The 19,785-nt window shown below is 40.4% G+C and overlaps 2 protein-coding genes across 6 annotated transcripts in view; one reads left to right on the top strand and one right to left on the bottom strand.

Annotated features, from left to right (window-relative positions):
• LOC118360521 (low-density lipoprotein receptor-related protein 1-like) overlaps window positions 1-10,597 on the top strand; it is a 260,259-nt gene extending 249,662 nt beyond the window's left edge. The window contains exons 85-91 of one of the 2 annotated variants that reach the window (XM_052484955.1): window positions 478-652; window positions 870-971; window positions 2,858-2,931; window positions 3,086-3,179; window positions 4,854-4,889; window positions 5,494-5,638; window positions 6,701-10,597. In XM_052484955.1, coding sequence (XP_052340915.1) covers window positions 478-652; window positions 870-971; window positions 2,858-2,931; window positions 3,086-3,179; window positions 4,854-4,889; window positions 5,494-5,638; window positions 6,701-6,850 — 776 coding nt within the window. In that variant the 3' untranslated portion in view covers window positions 6,851-10,597. The remainder of the gene's footprint in view (window positions 1-477; window positions 653-869; window positions 972-2,857; window positions 2,932-3,085; window positions 3,180-4,853; window positions 4,890-5,493; window positions 5,639-6,700) is intronic. The other variant, XM_052484956.1, reaches the window with a different exon arrangement.
• Window positions 10,598-18,168: 7,571 nt separating this feature from the next.
• The window catches only part of LOC118360520 (formin-like protein 3), a 102,754-nt gene continuing 101,137 nt past the window's right edge, over window positions 18,169-19,785 (bottom strand). For all 4 annotated transcript variants that reach the window (XM_052484958.1, XM_052484957.1, XM_052484960.1 and 1 more), the window contains one exon: window positions 18,169-19,320. Coding sequence is in view for 1 of the 4 variants with exons in the window: in XM_052484959.1 (XP_052340919.1) it covers window positions 19,256-19,320 (65 nt within the window). In the remaining 3 variants the exon portion in view is untranslated. The remainder of the gene's footprint in view (window positions 19,321-19,785) is intronic.

Raw genomic sequence — 19,785 nt, 5'->3', positions numbered from 1 at the left:
CTAAATCTATAGTTCCTGTATTATAACAGATGAACTAAATCTATAGTTCCTGTATTATAACAGATTAACTAAATCTATAGTTCCTGTATTATAACAGACTAACTAAATCTATAGTTCCTGTATTATAACACACTAACTAAATATATAGTTCCTGTATTATAACAGAGTAACTAAATCTATAGTTTCTGTATTATAACAGACTAACTAAATCTATAGTTCCTGTATTATAACAGACTAACTAAATCTATAGTTCCTGTATTATAACAGTGTAACTAAAGGTATACTTCCTGTATTTTCAGGTGTATCGTTCATTCCTGTGATTTTTTTCATTTCAATAACAATAAGAATTTATTCAATCCACTTTGTAATGTAATACTTAATCCCTAATCAGAAATGGTTGAAAAGGAGAGTCTTCCTCTGTGAGGAACTGACTGTAAGCCCCGTTTCCCTGGCTCTATCTTCTCATCACCCCTACAGGTACATGTGAGGGTTACTGTGAGAACGAGGCCATGTGTCTGCAAACGGCCAATGCCACCAAGCTGTGTCGCTGTACCCCTCAGTTCCATGGACAGCTCTGTGAGCTGGACAAGTGTGAGTACTGTGGACCCAACGGCAAGTGTGTGCCCAAAGCCTCAGGAGAGGTCATGTGCAGGTAGGGGTCATACACACTACATATACAGAACACACGAAAACATACATACACACACACACACACACACACATTGTTCAGTCCATTCACACTCACTCACACACACACATTTATCCTGGTGTTATCCTGTAAAGATTCAATCTAGTTCTGTTGGTTGTCTCTTTTTCTCTGTCTCTGTCTGTCTCTCTCTCTCTGTCTTTGTGTACCTGTCTATGTCCAGCTGTCCTAACGGTCGTATCCAGCCCAGCTGCTACACCTGTCTAGATTTCTGCACCAATGGACTCTGCTCTATCGAACCAGGCACACTACTGCCCCAGTGCAAGTAAGAATATGACCCCAATCACTCAGATGTACACCCACACACACTCAAGCTCATATGTGGTGTGTATTTAGGTATAACCTGTGAGGTGTGTATTTAGGTGTAACCTGTGTGGTGTGTATTTAGGTGTTGTAAGGGTTTTCCTGTGGTGAAGGAGAAGCGGACCAAAATGCAGCGTGGTGGTTTTTCATGTTCTTTAATAAAGGAACTAGACATGAAATAACTAACAAAACAATAAATGTACGAAAACCTAAACAGTCCTATCTGGTGCAAACACAGAGACAGGAACAATCACCCACAAACACATAGTGAAACCCAGGCTACCTAAGTATGATTCTCAATCAGAGACAACTAATGACACCTGCCTCTGATTGAGAACCATACTAGGCCGAAACATAGAAATACCCAAATCATAGAAAAACAAACATAGACTGCCCACCCAACTCACGCCCTGACCATACTAAAATAAATACAAAACAAAGGAAATAAAGGTCAGAACGTGACAGGTGTAACCTGTGTGGTGTGTATTTAGGTGTAACCTGTGTGGTGTGTATTTAGGTGTAACCTGTGTGGTGTGTATTTATGTGTAACCTGTGTGATGTGTATTTAGGTGTAACCTGTGTATTTAGGTGTAACCTGTGTAATGTGTATTTAGGTGTAACCTGTGTGGTGTGTATTTAGGTGTAACCTGTGTGGTGTGTATTTAGGTGTAACCTGTGTGATGTGTATTTAGGTGTAACCTGTGTATTTAGGTGTAACCTGTGTGATGTGTATTTAGGTGTAACCTGTGTGATGTGTATTTAGGTGTAACCTGTGTGGTGTGTATTTAGGTGTAACCTGTGTGATGTGTATTTAGGTGTAACCTGTGTGATGTATATTTAGGTGTAACCTGTGTGATGTGTATCTAGGTGTAACCTGTGTGATGTGTATCTAGGTGTAACCTGTGTGGTGTGTATTTAGGTGTAACCTGTGTGATGTGTATTTAGGTGTAACCTGTGTGATGTATATTTAGGTGTTCTATAGGGTGGAGAGGGTATCGATGTGAAGTCACTGCCTCTCCTGTGTGATGTGTATTTAGGTGTAACCTGTGTAATGTGTATTTAGGTGTAACCTGTGTAATGTGTATTTAGGTGTAACCTGTGTAATGTGTATTTAGGTGTAACCTGTGTGATGTGTATTTAGGTGTAACCTGTGTATTTAGGTGTAACCTGTGTGATGTGTATTTAGGTGTAACCTGTGTATTTAGGTGTAACCTGTGTGATGTGTATTTAGGTGTAACCTGTGTGATGTGTATTTAGGTGTAACCTGTGTATTTAGGTGTAACCTGTGTATTTAGGTGTAACCTGTGTAATGTGTATTTAGGTGTAACCTGTGTGATGTGTAACCTGTGTGATGTGTATTTAGGTGTAACCTGTGTGATGTGTATTTAGGTGTAACCTGTGTGATGTGTATTTAGGTGTAATCTGTGTGATGTATATTTAGGTGTAACCTGTGTAATGTGTATTTAGGTGTAACCTGTGTGATGTGTATTTAGGTGTAACCTGTGTGATGTGTATTTAGGTGTAACCTGTGTGATGTGTATTTAGGTGTAATCTGTGTGATGTATATTTAGGTGTAACCTGTGTAATGTGTATTTAGGTGTAATGTGTATTTAGGTGTAACCTGTGTGATGTGTATTTAGGTGTAACCTGTGTGATGTGTATTTAGGTGTAACCTGTGTAATGTGTATTTAGGTGTAACCTGTGTAATGTGTATTTAGGTGTAACCTGTGTGATGTGTATCTAGGTGTAACCTGTGTGGTGTGTATTTAGGTGTAACCTGTGTGGTGTGTATTTAGGTGTAACCTGTGTGGTGTGTATTTAGGTGTAACCTGTGTGATGTGTATTTAGGTGTTCTATAGGGTGGAGAGGGTATCGATGTGAAGTCACTGCCTCTCCTGTGGACTCTCCTGAATCCAGTGGAAGTAAGTTACTTTAGTTACTTTATAGTCTCTTTACAGTGTCAGTGAAATACATTTTATAACTACAGATTATAACACAATACATGTTATAAACTGTCTGAGCTCATTGGTCGGTGTTGCATATTTCTCATTGATGGGCGTGTTGCTCTCTCTGCAGGTTCTGCATCCACAATCATCCCAGTGCTGCTGCTGTTATTACTGGCGCTGCTGGTTGTCGGCGCCATCTTGTGGTACAAGAGGAGAATGCGTGGGTGAGTAGAGTAGACAACCTTTGTGTTGACACTGGGTGTGAGAGGTCCCACTCATTCGGTCAAACTCAAATGTATTTTACACTTCATCTGTACCTCCCACCATCTCTCTCTCTCTCTCTCTATATATATATATATATAGTGGGGAGAATAAGTATTTGATACACTGCCAATTTTGCAGGTTTTCAACTGTGAGAGACAGAATCTAAATCAAAAATCCAGAAAATCACATTGTATGATTTTTAAGTAATTAATTTGCATTTTATTGCATGACATAAGTATTTGATCACCTACCAACCAGTAAGAATTCCGGCTCACACAGACCTGTTAGTTTTTCTTTAAGAAGCCCTCCTGTTCTCCACTCATTACCTGTATTAACTGCACCTGTTTGAACTCGTTACCTGCATAAAAGACACCTGTCCACACACTCAATCAAACAGATTCCAACCTCTCCACAATGGCCAAGACCAGAGAGCTGTGTAAGGACATCAGGGATAAAATTGTAAAGGCTGGGATGTGCTACAGGACAATAGGCAAGCAGCTTGGTGAGAAGGCAACAACTGTTGGCGCAATTATTAGAAAATGGAAGAAGTTCAAGATGACGGTCAATCACCCTCGGTCTGGGGCTCCATGCAAGATCTCACCTTGTGGGGCATCAATGATCATGAGGAAGGTGAGGGATCAGCCCAGAACTACACGGCAGGACCTGGTCAATGACCTGAAGAGAGCTGGGACCACAGTCTCAAAGAAAACCATTAGTAACACACTATGCCGTCATGGATTAAAATCCTGCAGCGCACGCAAGGTCCCCCCGCTCAAGCCAGCGCATGTCCAGGCCCATCTGAAGTTTGCCAATGACCATCTGGATGATCCAGAGGAGGAATGGGAGAAGGTCATGTGGTCTGATGAGACAAGAATAGAGCTTTTTGGTCTAAACTCCACTCGCCGTGTTTGGAGGAAGAAGAAGGATGAGTACAAACCCAAGAACACCATCCCAACTGTGAAGCATGGAGGTGGAAACATCATTCTTTGGGGATGCTTTTCTGCAAAGGGGACAGGACGACTGCACCGTATTGAGGGGAGGATGGATGGGGCCATGTATCGCGAGATCTTGGCCAACAACCTCCTTCCCTCAATAAGAGCATTTATTTTATTTTTATTTATTTCACCTTTATTTAACCAGGTAGGCAAGTTGAGAACAAGTTCTCATTTACAATTGCGACCTGGCCAAGATAAAGCAAAGCAGTTCGACAGATACAACGACACAGAGTTACACATGGAGTAAAAACAAACATACAGTCAATAATACAGTATAAACAAGTCTATATACGATGTGAGCAAATGAGGTGAGAAGGGAGGTAAAGGCAAAAAAAAAGGCCATGGTGGCAAAGTAAATACAATATCAAATACTTATGTCATGCAATAAAATGCAAATGAATTACTTAAAAATCATACAATGTGATTTTCTGGATTTTTTATTTAGATTACGTCTCTCACAGTTGAAGTGTACCTATGATAAAACATTACAGACCTCTACATGCTTTGTAAGTAGGACATCCTGCAAAATCAGCAGTGTATCAAATACTTGTTCTCCCCACTGTATATATATATATATATATTATAATCTCTCTATCTCTCTCTCTTTTTGTGGATAACCACCTCTTTCCTGTCCCCCAGGTCGGTATGGCTGGGCAAACGCTCCCGACATTCTCGGTAACTTAATAGGGTCACAAGTAACACGTCTCCCCCCCTCTCCCCAAAGCCTCATCTAAGCCACCATCTTGTCTGTGGGTTCAGTGACAGTCCTCCATTTTGCTGGCCTTTCTGTAGTAGTGTCTGTCTGTCTCTGCCTGCTCTCTCCTGTTTAGTACAGGGTCTCCCACCCAGGAACACAGGGGGCTATTGACAGATTGACTGGTTCTTCCCTACACATCCATACCTTTCCCTGTCTACATATATTACAGTGATGCTTCTGTGCCTGCATTGTAGAAGTGGAATATTTGCGTTGTGTAAAATCCAGCATTTACCAGGATAGACACTGGATGTGTCCAAATGGTCTTTTGAAAAAAGCTCATTTGATTTGTCAATTTACCGGGGTTCTGTGTTGCCTTGACTGTGTGGAAACGTGTTAATGTACTGTACATGTAGTTGGTGGTGTGATGGTTTGCTGTATGCTGGACTTTTCTATCCTGTCAGTGGCTTGAACCAAGGCTCTCAGCACTTTCAGTGTGTGTTCCTGTGTTGTGGCTACGTCTCTGCTAATGTTGAAGTTTTGAGAGGACACAAACTGTGTGTGTGTGTGTGTGTGTGCGCGCAGTGCTAAGGGCTTTCAGCACCACAGGATGACCAACGGGGCCATGAACGTGGAGATAGGGAACCCAGCCTATAAGATCTACGAAGGGGAGCCAGACGACGATGCTGGGGAACTCCTGGATTCAGACTTCGCTTTAGACCCAGATAAGGTATCACATACACATACTCTTACACCCAGTCGCATGTTCATTAGGTATATCCATCTACTGCCTCCAGAACAGCCTGAATTCTCAGGGGAATGGAAATGTTGCCAGAGAAACATTCCTCACGCCTGTACCATTGACACCAGGCAGGATGGCTCTGCCATCAGCATGGTGCAACAGGAACCAGGATTCGTCATACCAGGCAATATTTTTCCAGTCCTCAGGTGTCCGAGTTGTGTGTTCCAAGATGCTGTTCTGCACACCACTGTTGTACTGCTCTGTTATTTGTTTGTGGCCCACTTGTTAGCTTGCACGATTCTTGCCATTCTCTCATAAACGAGCTGTCTTCGCCCACAGGACTGCCGCTGACTGGATGTTTTTTGTTTGTTGCACCATACTCAGTGAACCCTTGATACTTTTGTGTGTGAAAAACCCAGGAGGCCGGCCCCTGACACCGACAATCATTCAGTACTACACTCAAAGTTGGTTAGGTCACTCGTTTTGCCCATTCTCACATTCAATCGAGCAGTAACTGAGTGCCTCGATGCCTGTCTCCCTGCTTTATAAAGCAAGCCACTGTTTGTAAGAGCGAACCATTTTTGTGAAGGGGGGTGTATATTCACATTTGACCAATCCTAAACACTTTAACACTTATTTTAACACTCAGGTTATTTGTTTTTATACGTGTTTTAAAACTCAGGTTACTTGTTTTAACACTGCAGCACTTGTTAGCTCATAGTTATTCATTTGTCATTGACACATTAAAGGTAGACTCAGCGATATGCCGTAGATGCAGAAAGTAAGCAGCACAGTGGGTCAATTTCCACAACAACTGAGTGTTGAAGCGTGAGGCTGATGTTAACCCGTGCAGCTGCACGGACACTGTGTGAGAGCCAAGTCTTGTATCTCGCTCATATCAATATCTGCGGTGCTGCTCGTTGGTAGACTTTCGCTGAGTGTACGTTTTACATCTTTTTTCTGCACTCCATAATACTCTGCAATGAAACCAAATGTAGGACCTCGTGTGCTCTTTGTCCAACCATTATTTCATTATTTTCATCCCTGCAGCCCACCAACTTCACCAACCCAGTGTACACCACCCTGTACATGGGAGCCCACAACAGCCGCAACTCCTTGGCTAGTACTGACGAGAAGAAAGAGTTACTCTCACAGGTGGACGATGGGGAGGACGAGGACATGAGTGACCCGCTGGCATAGAGGTCAGGGGTCAGGCACGCCCGAGCCACGTCTGGACCACGCCCACATGCCTTTTACCAATCAAGAAAAGCATCAAAAGGAAGAAAGAGAGAGAGAGAGAGAACACTGTATAAAATGTATACAATGAAGGACTACTTTTGTATGTAATTGCAGTATTATTTTTTGTTCTTTTGAGAAAAAGGAAAATTTGCCTAATCAGAAAAAGGAGGAACCATTTCATAGATTTTTTTCATTCAACTCGTTTTATTTTGCACACCTTCCTCCCCCCTTGCTACTGTCACTCCCCCTTCACCCCTTGATCCATATAGCCACTACCTCTATGTAAAGGTGTAGAGAAAAACAAACAGCAGTTAGATCACTTTGTATGAATTGTGTAGGGAAAAAACATTGTTCTATTTCAGAGAAGTTTGTTTGTGAAAGACATGGAGAAAAGAGGATGTAAAGTCAGTAGTCAGTTCTGAATGCCAATTGACGCTGGTTTGGTTTATGTGTTACTTTCTTTGCCATCTATCTCTACTGCTTGAAGTGTACAGTATATGAATAGAATGGTGTAGAATGAGAACACGGCTGTTGGAACTAAAAGTGTTCAGGAACTGGAACAGGAACCACATGGCAGAGTAAGTCAGCATCACAAATACTAATGTCCATTCTGTTGAAAACTATGTTCCAAGTGATTGTCTTTTTTCTCCTTGCACAGAAGACTAAATGTGTGTGTGTGTGTGTGTGTGTGTATGTATATATATATATATATTACACTACATGACCAAAAGTATGTGGATCCCTGCTCGTCGAACATCTAATTCGAAAATCATGGGCATTAATATGGAATTGCTCCTCCCAATAACAGTCTCCACTCTTCTGGGAAGGCTTTCCACTAGATGTTAGAACATTGCTGCTGGGACTTGCTTCCATTAAGCCAAAAGAGCATTAGTGACGTTGGGTGATTAGACCTGGCTCGCAGTCGGCATTCCAATTCATCCCAAAGGTGTTCGATGGGGTTGAGGTCAGGGCTCTGTGCAGGCCAGTCAAGTTCTTCACCAATCTCGACAAATGTTTTCTGTATGGACTTCGCTTTGTGCACACGGGCATTGCCATACTGAAACAGGAAAGGGCCTTCCCCAAACTGTTGCCACAAAGTTGGAAGCACAGAATCGTCTAGAATATCATTGTATGCTGTAGCGTTAAGATTCCCCTTCACTGGAACTAAGGAGCCTTAACCCATGAAAAACAGCCCCAGACCATTATTCCTCCTCCGCCTAAATGTACAGTTGGCGCTATGCATTCAGGCAGGTATCATTCTCCTGGCATCTGCCAAACCCAGATTCGTCCGTCGGACTGCCAGATGGTAAAGAGTGATTTGTCACTCCAGAGAACGTGTTTCCACTGCTCCAATGGCGGTGAGCTTTACACCAGTCCAGCCGACGCTTGGCATTGCACATGGTGATCTTAGGCTTGTCTGCGGCTGCTCGGTTATGGAAACACATTTCATGAAGCTCCCGACAACCAGCTCTTGTGCTGACGTTTCTTCCAGAGGCAGTTTGGAACTCGGTAGTGAGTGTTGCAACTGTGGACAGCCAATGTTTACATGCTACGCGCTTCAGCACTTGGCGGTCCCGTTCTGTGAGCTTGTGTGGCCTACCACAGACGTTTTTGCTCCAAGACATTTCCACTTCACAATAACAGCACTCACAGTTGACCGGGGCATCACTAGCAGGGCAGAAATGTGACGAACTGACTTGTTGGAAAGGTGGCATCCTATGATGGTGCTACTTTGAAAGTCACTGAGCTCTTCAATAAGGTCGTTTTACTGCAAATGTTTCTCTATAGAGATTGCATGGCTTTGCTCTCGATTTTATACACCTGTCAGCGACAGGTGTGGCTGAAATAGCTGAATCGACTAATTGAAAGGTTGTCCACATACTTTTGTATACATAGTGTATATTTATACACATATACAGTGCCAGTCAAAAGTTTGGACACACCTATTCATTCAAGGGTTTTTATTTATTTTTACTATTTTCTACATTGTATAATAATTGCGGGACATCAAAACTATGAAATAACACATATGGAGGAATCATGTAGTAACCAAAAAAGTGTTAAATAAATCTAAATATATTTTATATTTGAGATTCTTCAAAGTAGCCACCCTTTGCGTTGATGACAGCTTTGCACACTCTTGGCATTCTCTCAACCAGCTTCATGAGGTAGTCACCTGGAATGTATTTCAATTGACAAGTGTGCCTTGTTAATTTGTGAAATGTATTTCCTTCTTAATGCGTTTGAGCCAATCAGTTGTGTTGTGACAAGGTAGAGGTGGTATATAGAAGATAGCCCTACTTGGTAAAAGACAAAGTCTGTATTATGGCAAGAACAGCTCAAATAAGCTAAGAGAAACAACAGTCCATCATTACTTTAAGACATGAAGGTCAGTCAATCTGCAAAGTTTCAAGAACTTTGAAGGTTTCTTCAAGTGCTGTCGCAAAAACCATCAAGCGCTATGATGAAACTGTCTCTCATGAGGACTGCCACAGGAAAGGAAGACCCAGAATTACCTCTGCTGCAGAGGATAAGTTCATTAGAGTTACCAGCCTCAGATTGCAGCCCAAATAAATGCTTCACAGAGTTCAAGTAATATAGACACATCTCAATATCAACTGTTCAGAGGAGACTGCGTGAGTCAGGCCTTCATGGTCAAATTGCTGCAAAGAAACCACTACTAAAGGACACCAATATGAAAAGACTTGCTTGGGCCAAGAAACACAAGCAATGGACATTAGACGGGTGGAAATCTGTCTTTTGTTTGATGACTACAAATTTTAGATTTTTGGTTCCAACCACTATGTCTTTGTGAGACGCGGAGTAGGTGAACGTAGGATTTCCGCATGTGTGGTTCCCACCGTGAAGCATGGAGGAGGAGTTGTGATGGTGTGGGGTCACTTTGCTGTCTGTGATTTATTTAGAATTCAAGGCACACTTAACCAGCATAGCTACCACAGAATTCTGCTACGATACGGCATCCCATCTGGTTTGCCCTTAGGGGGTATATAATTTGTTTTTTCAACAGGACAATGATCCAACACAGCTCCAGGCTGTGTAAGGGCTATTTTAACAAGAAGGAGAGTGATGGAGTACTGCATCAGATGACCTGGCTGCCACAATCACCCGACCTCAACTCAATTGAAATGGTTTGGGATGAGTTGGACCACAGAGTGAAGGAAAAGCAGCCAACAATTGCTCAGCATATGTGGGAACTCCTTCAAGGCTGTTGGAAAAGCATTCCAGGTGAAGCTGGTTGAGAGAATGCCAAGAGTGTGTGCAAAGCTGTCATCAAAGAAAAGGGTGGCTACTTTAAAGGAACTCAAATATAACATATATTTTGATTTGTTTAACACTTTTTTGGTTACTACATGATTCTATATGTGTTATTTCATAGTGTTGATGTCTTCACTATTATTCTACAATGTAGAAAATAGTTAAAATAAAGAAAAAGCCTTGAATGAGTAGGTGTGCCCAAACTTTTGACTGGTACTGTATATACATATGTATATAAACCTATTAACAAAGTGTCTTCAAAATGTACCCAGGAACACAAACATGAAATAACAGTCTGTCTGTATTATGTTTTAGCTCGTTTTCTTTTTTAGTCTTGTATAATTGACCGGCTAAATGTGCTTAATGAATGAAGGTAATGGAGTGTGTAATGTGTTGGAGGAAGATGATTGTATTGAAGCAGACATTCCAGGATGAAGATTCAGGGGATGGAAGTAACTGAGGCCATTGGGGTATGAGAGAACATGTTTTGGGGTAACCCAGAATGTGTGTAGGGGGCCTTGATGTGAGAGGATGCATATTGGGGCCCAGAGGGACCATCTCAGTGACTGTTTAGTACAAGTTCAACTGTAAACTGTCAGCCTGGTGATTGGCAGTTTTAGCAACAAGCAAGACCCTGTGAACGCCTGACATGGCTGAAACAAACCATTGACGATAAAACAACAAGCTGACGATGCTTTTGTCTTTGTCTGTGATTGTAAACATACTTTCAGGAGAGCCAGTTGTTTCATGGGGGGAATTTTAAAACAACAATGTTATGTGTTTTTAATGTTTGTAATAATTACATCATGCCTATGTAATTTCAGTTTCTGCTCATTGTAAGTGCATTCCTCAGGAGTTTAGGATTGTTAGCCTCCTGATTAGCATCCCCTCTGCCTTGCTGCTAACGCTAGTTATGCTATGGCATTGTTGAATACTCGTTTCTGATTGGCTTGAAGGGCATTCTAGAGCATTCATTATTTCCCTATAATGCACAGTATATTTCAAAGGCTATGAAGTTCATTTTTATGTTCTATTTTTGTTTTAGTTTTATTGCTGCTTTTGAAAGCAAAATTTGAATGAAAAACATTATTGGTTTTGTTGAATTTATAACAGCAAGCTAGGATGATGGTTTGGTTAGCTAAACTAGCAAGTCTGTTTGACTTTAGCTAGTTTAGCTAGGCAACTACTGTATCTAGCTAGCTAGTAAACTTGCTAACTTCTTCAGTGGATGTTATCACATTTCTACTGGCAAATGAACACGTATCTAGAGGCAATTATGTTCATTTCTAGCCATGGTATAAAAGGCATACTCAACTCAGCGCTCAATGCGTTCTCTGGAAAATAATGCAACTCCGTGGAAGGTCAGTTCCACTCCGCTAACGTGTCGTGGAACACACCTTCCACGTCGTGCACTATTTTCCAAGGAACGCATAGCCCCTCGTTGATTATCCCTTACCAATCTGTCTGTCTGTCTGTCTGTCTGTAGGCTCGGCTGTCTATCGGCTTGTCTGACTAGCCATCCAGTCAGCCCTGTCTGTAACCTTGTCGGTCTGTTGCTCTGATAGAACTGTCTGTCTATGTCTGTTTGCCTGCCTGTCTGTCATTGGTCCAATCTCAGTCTCAGCCAATCATGTGCCGCTGACCATGCTGCTTCTAACCATATCTGATTAACCATATCTGTCATATCTGTTACAGTTTACACTGCATGGAACTCACAATACACACACACACATACAAACCCAATAGCAAACCACTCTGGCTTAACCATCTTTTGTTATTAACAGTATTCATAATTCATTGGATTTTAATTCAATTTCTGCTCTGTTACATTTTTATTTGAACAAATGTAAATTAGGTACAAGCTGTTTAAATATTTTGACAAATATTTCAGCAAAACAAAACCCTACACATGGATTTTTGTTGCTCTATTTCAGTTGGTTATGATTTCATTTCTTTTGATAGAAGAAATTAAATGGATTTTTATAGTACAAACACATGGTGGCTCTGATCTTCATTTGGAGAGAGAGAATGAGTGAGAGAGAGAGAAATCGAGAGAGAGAGATACCAAGAGACGGAGAGAGAAAGGGGAGAGACTGAGAGAAAGGGGAGAGACCGAGAGAAAAAGGGGAGAGACCGAGAGAGAAAGGAGAGAGATCAAGAGAGAAAGGGGAGAGACCGCGAGAGAAGGGAGAGAGACCGAGAGAGAAAGGGGAGAGACCAAGAGAGAAAGGGGAGAGACCAAGAGAGAAAGGAGAGAGACCAAGAGAGAAAGGGGAGAGACCAAGAGAGAAAGGGGAGAGACTAAGAGAGAAAGGGGAGAGATCAAGAGAGAAAGGGGAGAGATCAAGAGGGAAAGGAGAGAGATCAAGAGAGAAAGGAGAGAGATCAAGAGAGAAAGGAGAAAGGAGAGAGATCAAGAGAGAAAGGAGAGAGATCAAGAGAGAAAGGGGAGAGAAAGCGACCAAAAGAGAAAGACAGCTAGAGAACCGAGAGCGCGACTGAAAGAGAGAGACGGAGCGAGAGACACCAAGAGAGGAAGGGGAGAGACTGAGAGAAAGGAGAGAGACTAAGAGAGAAAGGGGAGAGACCGAAAGAGAGAGAGAAAGAAGATATGTTTAAATTTGGGTCACATTGTCATTTTGTTTATTAAGGGGGAAGTGCAGTCATATTTAAGATAACATACATCAAATGTCAGACACTATTTCATTTTATCCTTCTGACCCAAAAGTACAAGGCTTCTTCTATTCATTGATTTGTAAATGTGTATAGAAATATCTCTATTAGACTTGTGTCTCATACAACAAGGTAATGTAAGTAGTGTAAATATGGGCGGTCCCTTTTGAGGAAAAGCCATATTGAAACACAGATAGTCTCAGCGTGCACAATCATTCTGCTTACTCGATGGCTATTAAGGTCATCATTACGGTTCTAAAACAAAATTGGTCATCATTGCGGTTCTAAAACTGTAAGCAAAGACAACAAGCATTGAGAACATGGTTAGACTCATAGGAATGCATTCTTTACCCACCAACAAATGCAAGTAAAGCTAAACAGTCAGTTTAGAAACATCATCATACGTTCATCACTTGCTAAGCAAGAAATTCTTGTCAGTTACATAACATTCAGACCAACTTTACTGTTGCTTTCAACTTCTGAGCAAGGTCATGTTCCTTATGGTTCTTAGTGGTTTGAAATAATTCAGTTTAAACTTGGGAGTGTTTAAGACTGGAGTGGTAATTAAGTCGTAATGAAATGGTACGACTGAAGTGGTAATTAAGTCGTAATGAAATGGTAAGACTGGAGTGGTAATTAAGTCGTAATGAAATGGTACGACTGGAGTGGTAATTAAGTCGTAATGAAATGGTATGACTGAAGTGGTAATTAAGTCGTAATGAAATGGTACGACTGAAGTGGTAATTAAGTCGTAATGAAATGGTACGACTGAAGTGGTAATTAAGTCGTAATGAAATGGTAAGACTGAAGTGGTAATTAAGTCGTAATGAAATGGTACGACTGAAGTGGTAATTAAGTCGTAATGAAATGGTATGACTGAAGTGGTAATTAAGTCGTAATGAAATGGTAAGACTGGAGTGGTAATTAAGTGGTAATGAAATGGTACGACTGGAGTGGTAATTAAGTCGTAATGAAATGGTACGACTGAAGTGGTAATTAAGTCGTAATGAAATGGTAAGACTGGAGTGGTAATTAAGTCGTAATGAAATGGTAAGACTGGAGTGGTAATTAAGTCGTAATGAAATGGTACGACTGGAGTGGTAATTAAGTCGTAATGAAATGGTAAGACTGGAGTGGTAATTAAGTCGTAATGAAATGGTAAGACTGGAGTGGTAATTAAGTCGTAATGAAATGGTACGACTGAAGTGGTAATTAAGTCGTAATGAAATGGTAAGACTGGAGTGGTAATTAAGTCGTAATGAAATGGTACGACTGGAGTGGTAATTAAGTCGTAATGAAATGGTACGACTGGAGTGGTAATTAAGTCGTAATGAAATGGTACGACTGAAGTGGTAATTAAGTCGTAATGAAATGGTACGACTGGAGTGGTAATTAAGTCGTAATGAAATGGTACGACTGAAGTGGTAATTAAGTCGTAATGAAATGGTAAGACTGGAGTGGTAATTAAGTCGTAATGAAATGGTATGACTGAAGTGGTAATTAAGTCGTAATGAAATGGTACGACTGAAGTGGTAATTAAGTCGTAATGAAATGGTATGACTGAAGTGGTAATTAAGTCGTAATGAAATGGTAAGACTGGAGTGGTAATTAAGTCGTAATGAAATGGTACGACTGAAGTGGTAATTAAGTCGTAATGAAATGGTACGACTGAAGTGGTAATTAAGTCGTAATGAAATGGTACGACTGAAGTGGTAATTAAGTCGTAATGAAATGGTACGACTGAAGTGGTAATTAAGTCGTAATGAAATGGTAAGACTGGAGTGGTAATTATGTCGTAATGAAATGGTACGACTGAAGTGGTAATTAAGTCGTAATGAAATGGTACGACTGAAGTGGTAATTGAGGCGTAATGAAATGGTACGACTGAAGTGGTAATTAAGTCGTAATGAAATGGTACGACTGAAGTGGTAATTAAGTCGTAATGAAATGGTACGACTGAAGTGGTAATTGAGGCGTAATGAAATGGTACGACTGAAGTGTTAATTAAGTCGTAATGAAATGGTACGACTGAAGTGGTAATTAAGTCGTAATGAAATGGTACGACTGAAGTGGTAATTAAGTCGTAATGAAATGGTACGACTGAAGTGGTAATTGAGGCGTAATGAAATGGTACGACTGAAGTGGTAATTAAGTCGTAATGAAATGGTACGACTGAAGTGGTAATTAAGTCGTAATGAAATGGTACGACTGAAGTGGTAATTAAGTCGTAATGAAATGGTAAGACTGGAGTGGTAATTAAGTCGTAATGAAATGGTACGACTGGAGTGGTAATTAAGTCGTAATGAAATGGTACGACTGAAGTGGTAATTAAGTCGTAATGAAATGGTACGACTGAAGTGGTAATTAAGTCGTAATGAAATGGTACGACTGAAGTGGTAATTAAGTCGTAATGAAATGGTACGACTGAAGTGGTAATTAAGTCGTAATGAAATGGTACGACTGAAGTGGTAATTAAGTCGTAATGAAATGGTAAGACTGGAGTGGTAATTAAGTCGTAATGAAATGGTACGACTGAAGTGGTAATTAAGTCGTAATGAAATGGTACGACTGAAGTGGTAATTAAGTCGTAATGAAATGGTACGACTGAAGTGGTAATTAAGTCGTAATGAAATGGTACGACTGAAGTGGTAATTAATTCGTAATGAAATGGTACGACTGAAGTGGTAATTAAGTCGTAATGAAATGGTAAGACTGAAGTGGTAATTAAGTCGTAATGAAATGGTAAGACTGGAGTGGTAATTAAGTCGTAATGAAATGGTACGACTGAAGTGGTAATTAAGTCGTAATGAAATGGTACGACTGAAGTGGTAATTAAGTCGTAATGAAATGGTAAGACTGAAGTGGTAATTAAGTCGTAATGAAATGGTACGACTGAAGTGGTAATTAAGTCGTAATGAAATGGTACGACTGAAGTGGTAATTAAGTCGTAATGAAATGGTACGACTGAAGTGGTAATTAAGTCGTAATGAAATGGTACGACTGAAGTGGTAATTAAGTCGTAATGAAATGGTACGACTGGAGTGGTAATTAAGTCGTAATGAAATGGTACGACTGAAGTGGTAATTAAGTCGTAATGAAATGGTACGACTGAAGTGGTAATTAAGTCGTAATGAAATGGTTAGACTGGAGTGGTAATTAAGTCGTAATGAAATGGTACGACTGGAGTGGTAATTAAGTCGTAATGAAATGGTACGACTGAAGTGGTAATTAAGTCGTAATGAAATGGTACGACTGAAGTGGTAATTAAGTCGTAATGAAATGGTAAGACTGGAGTGGTAATTAAGTCGTAATGAAATGGTACGACTGGAGTGGTAATTAAGTCGTAATGAAATGGTACGACTGAAGTGGTAATTGAGGCGTAATGAAATGGTAAGACTGGAGTGGTAATTAAGTCGTAATGAAATGGTACGACTGGAGTGGTAATTAAGTCGTAATGAAATGGTAAGACTGGAGTGGTAATTAAGTCGTAATGAAATGGTACGACTGAAGTGGTAATTAAGTCGTAATGAAATGGTAAGACTGGAGTGGTAATTAAGTCGTAATGAAATGGTACGACTGGAGTGGTAATTAAGTCGTAATGAAATGGTACGACTGAAGTGGTAATTAAGTCGTAATGAAATGGTACGACTGAAGTGGTAATTAAGTCGTAATGAAATGGTAAGACTGGAGTGGTAATTAAGTCGTAATGAAATGGTACGACTGAAGTGGTAATTAAGTCGTAATGAAATGGTACGACTGAAGTGGTAATTAAGTCGTAATGAAATGGTACGACTGAAGTGGTAATTAAGTCGTAATGAAATGGTACGACTGAAGTGGTAATTAAGTCGTAATGAAATGGTACGACTGAAGTGGTAATTAAGTCGTAATGAAATGGTACGACTGAAGTGGTAATTAAGTCGTAATGAAATGGTACGACTGGAGTGGTAATTAAGTCGTAATGAAATGGTAAGACTGGAGTGGTAATTAAGTCGTAATGAAATGGTACGACTGGAGTGGTAATTAAGTCGTAATGAAATGGTACGACTGGAGTGGTAATTAAGTCGTAATGAAATGGTACGACTGGAGTGGTAATTAAGTCGTAATGAAATGGTACGACTGGAGTGGTAATTAAGTCGTAATGAAATGGTACGACTGAAGTGGTAATTAAGTCGTAATGAAATGGTAAGACTGGAGTGGTAATTAAGTCGTAATGAAATGGTAAGACTGGAGTGGTAATTAAGTCGTAATGAAATGGTACGACTGGAGTGGTAATTAAGTCGTAATGAAATGGTACGACTGGAGTGGTAATTAAGTCGTAATGAAATGGTACGACTGAAGTGGTAATTAAGTCGTAATGAAATGGTACGACTGAAGTGGTAATTAAGTCGTAATGAAATGGTAAGACTGGAGTGGTAATTAAGTCGTAATGAAATGGTACGACTGAAGTGGTAATTAAGTCGTAATGAAATGGTAAGACTGGAGTGGTAATTAAGTCGTAATGAAATGGTAAGACTGGAGTGGTAATTAAGTCGTAATGAAATGGTACGACTGGAGTGGTAATTAAGTCGTAATGAAATGGTACGACTGGAGTGGTAATTAAGTCGTAATGAAATGGTACGACTGGAGTGGTAATTAAGTCGTAATGAAATGGTACGACTGGAGTGGTAATTAAGTCGTAATGAAATGGTACGACTGAAGTGGTAATTAAGTCGTAATGAAATGGTAAGACTGGAGTGGTAATTAAGTCGTAATGAAATGGTAAGACTGGAGTGGTAATTAAGTCGTAATGAAATGGTACGACTGGAGTGGTAATTAAGTCGTAATGAAATGGTACGACTGGAGTGGTAATTAAGTCGTAATGAAATGGTACGACTGAAGTGGTAATTAAGTCGTAATGAAATGGTACGATTGAAGTGGTAATTAAGTCGTAATGAAATGGTAAGACTGGAGTGGTAATTAAGTCGTAATGAAATGGTACGACTGGAGTGGTAATTAAGTCGTAATGAAATGGTACGACTGAAGTGGTAATTAAGTCGTAATGAAATGGTACGACTGGAGTGGTAATTAAGTCGTAATGAAATGGTACGACTGGAGTGGTAATTAAGTCATAATGAAATGGTACGACTGGAGTGGTAATTAAGTCGTAATGAAATGGTACGACTGGAGTGGTAATTAAGTTGTAATGAAATGGTACGACTGGAGTGGTAATTAAGTCGTAATGAAATGGTACGACTGAAGTGGTAATTAAGTCGTAATGAAATGGTACGACTGAAGTGGTAATTGTACTGTAGTAGGTGATATTGATGAAGAAGTAATAGACAGCAAAAACATTGAATTTTTTAACCCACTTTTACGTTTCGGAAGACACTTGGCCTACGCTCATTTATATTATAGCACTGAGAAGCAACCTTTAGATATGTTAGTGATTAAAGCTGAGATTCAGATTTTCTTTTACAGTATTTAAATGTTATCATACAAAGGCAATACAAAATACAATCTAACAAAAAAAGAATTTAAAGATACACATTATGGCTGAGTCACATAAAAATAATACTGTCAAAAAGGCACTTTTTTTAGCACAATAAGAAATAAGACACAAGAGTAGAGGAAGTTTGGTTTGGCTAGCATGTCCAGAAAAGACACCGATATAACAATAATCTTCAGTCCTTTTTGAAATCGGTGGACAGAGACATCATGTGAAGGCAAAACCCTGGGTCCTATTCATTAGGTAGGGCACACAACCTAAAACATTTTGCAACGGAAACCAAAATGACGATTCTTATTGGTCCAGGTAGTCCCTCCCTGTTTCATTCTGTTTTCTTCCGTTTGGTGCCTTATGAACACAACCCAGTTCTCTTTGAAGTGGAAATCCCAGCAGTAGAGTCAACATATGCTGTCATTTATCCAAGTGACTTGACTGACTGTCTCCCAGTCTCAATCTTGCTTGGATTGCACAATCTGAGGAAATCGAGGTTCATGGAAATAAGATCCACATTAGCAGGCACTTGTGGTTCCATGTCCACCTTATGCAGTTGAAGTGTCCTGCCTTCCTGCTTGTGTGAGGTGAGCCGCCCCTTTAAGGGCTCAACTCACCACTATACTCTTCTTCTTTGGACTCTTTCTGCCCAGTCCTGTTCTTAATATTATCTGTGTGTGTGCGGTGTGCGGTGTGTGTTTGCAGTGGGAGAGGAGGGTAGGCTATGTCGTGATACTACAGTTACACCTGCTTGTTGAGAGACAGTGTCCATAAAGGATCTCCATAAATAAATAAATACCCCTGTAAAACAAGGGCCATTGGTTCGGTCCTGTCCACCTTTTAGTCTCTGTGCAGCCTCGGGTGGGTGAGACCACCGAGACACAGGAGTGGGGGGGTTATAAAAGGAAGGGATGATAAGGGAGGAAGAATGAGTGGTTTGTTTAGGGTCTCTTCCAGCCGCTCCGGATCAGCGTGTCGTGCCGCAGAAAAGGCTGGCTGCGGAGATCTGTGAGTGGGTGAGAGAGGGGGTCACACAGGTTAACTGGGAAGTCAAACTCTGGTACAGTGGTGTCATACTCAGGTTTGAGGTTGTTGATTAAGGAACCTATATTTGCAGTGCTTATCCTAACAGAATATTTCAGCAAATATGTTTAGAATTGTTACATTTTACTTATATGTTGCCAAATGGGTAGCCAATTGAATGTGGGTATATGTTAACTAAAAAGAGAATGATCCCTTTCACTGTCAACTTAAAACTAACAGAGAAATATAGATGTTTCAATCCAAGGCTATGGGGGTTAAGTTATTTAAACAAACCACTATGTCAACAATGTATCACAGTTGTAGACAACAAGCTCTGTGAGGTACCGTGCTATAGAGAAGCTAATATTCATACAACTCATCTAACCTGTCGTCTCTAAAATGACTCGTTAAATGTCTATACCATCATGATTATGACAGTGTTATGTAG

Source organism: Oncorhynchus keta, chromosome 28 (genome assembly GCF_023373465.1).
Source record: "Oncorhynchus keta strain PuntledgeMale-10-30-2019 chromosome 28, Oket_V2, whole genome shotgun sequence".
NCBI classification, from domain to species: domain Eukaryota; kingdom Metazoa; phylum Chordata; class Actinopteri; order Salmoniformes; family Salmonidae; genus Oncorhynchus; species Oncorhynchus keta.
The sequence above is the reverse complement of the archived record's forward strand: the minus strand, read 5'-3'. Positions and strand labels throughout refer to the sequence as shown.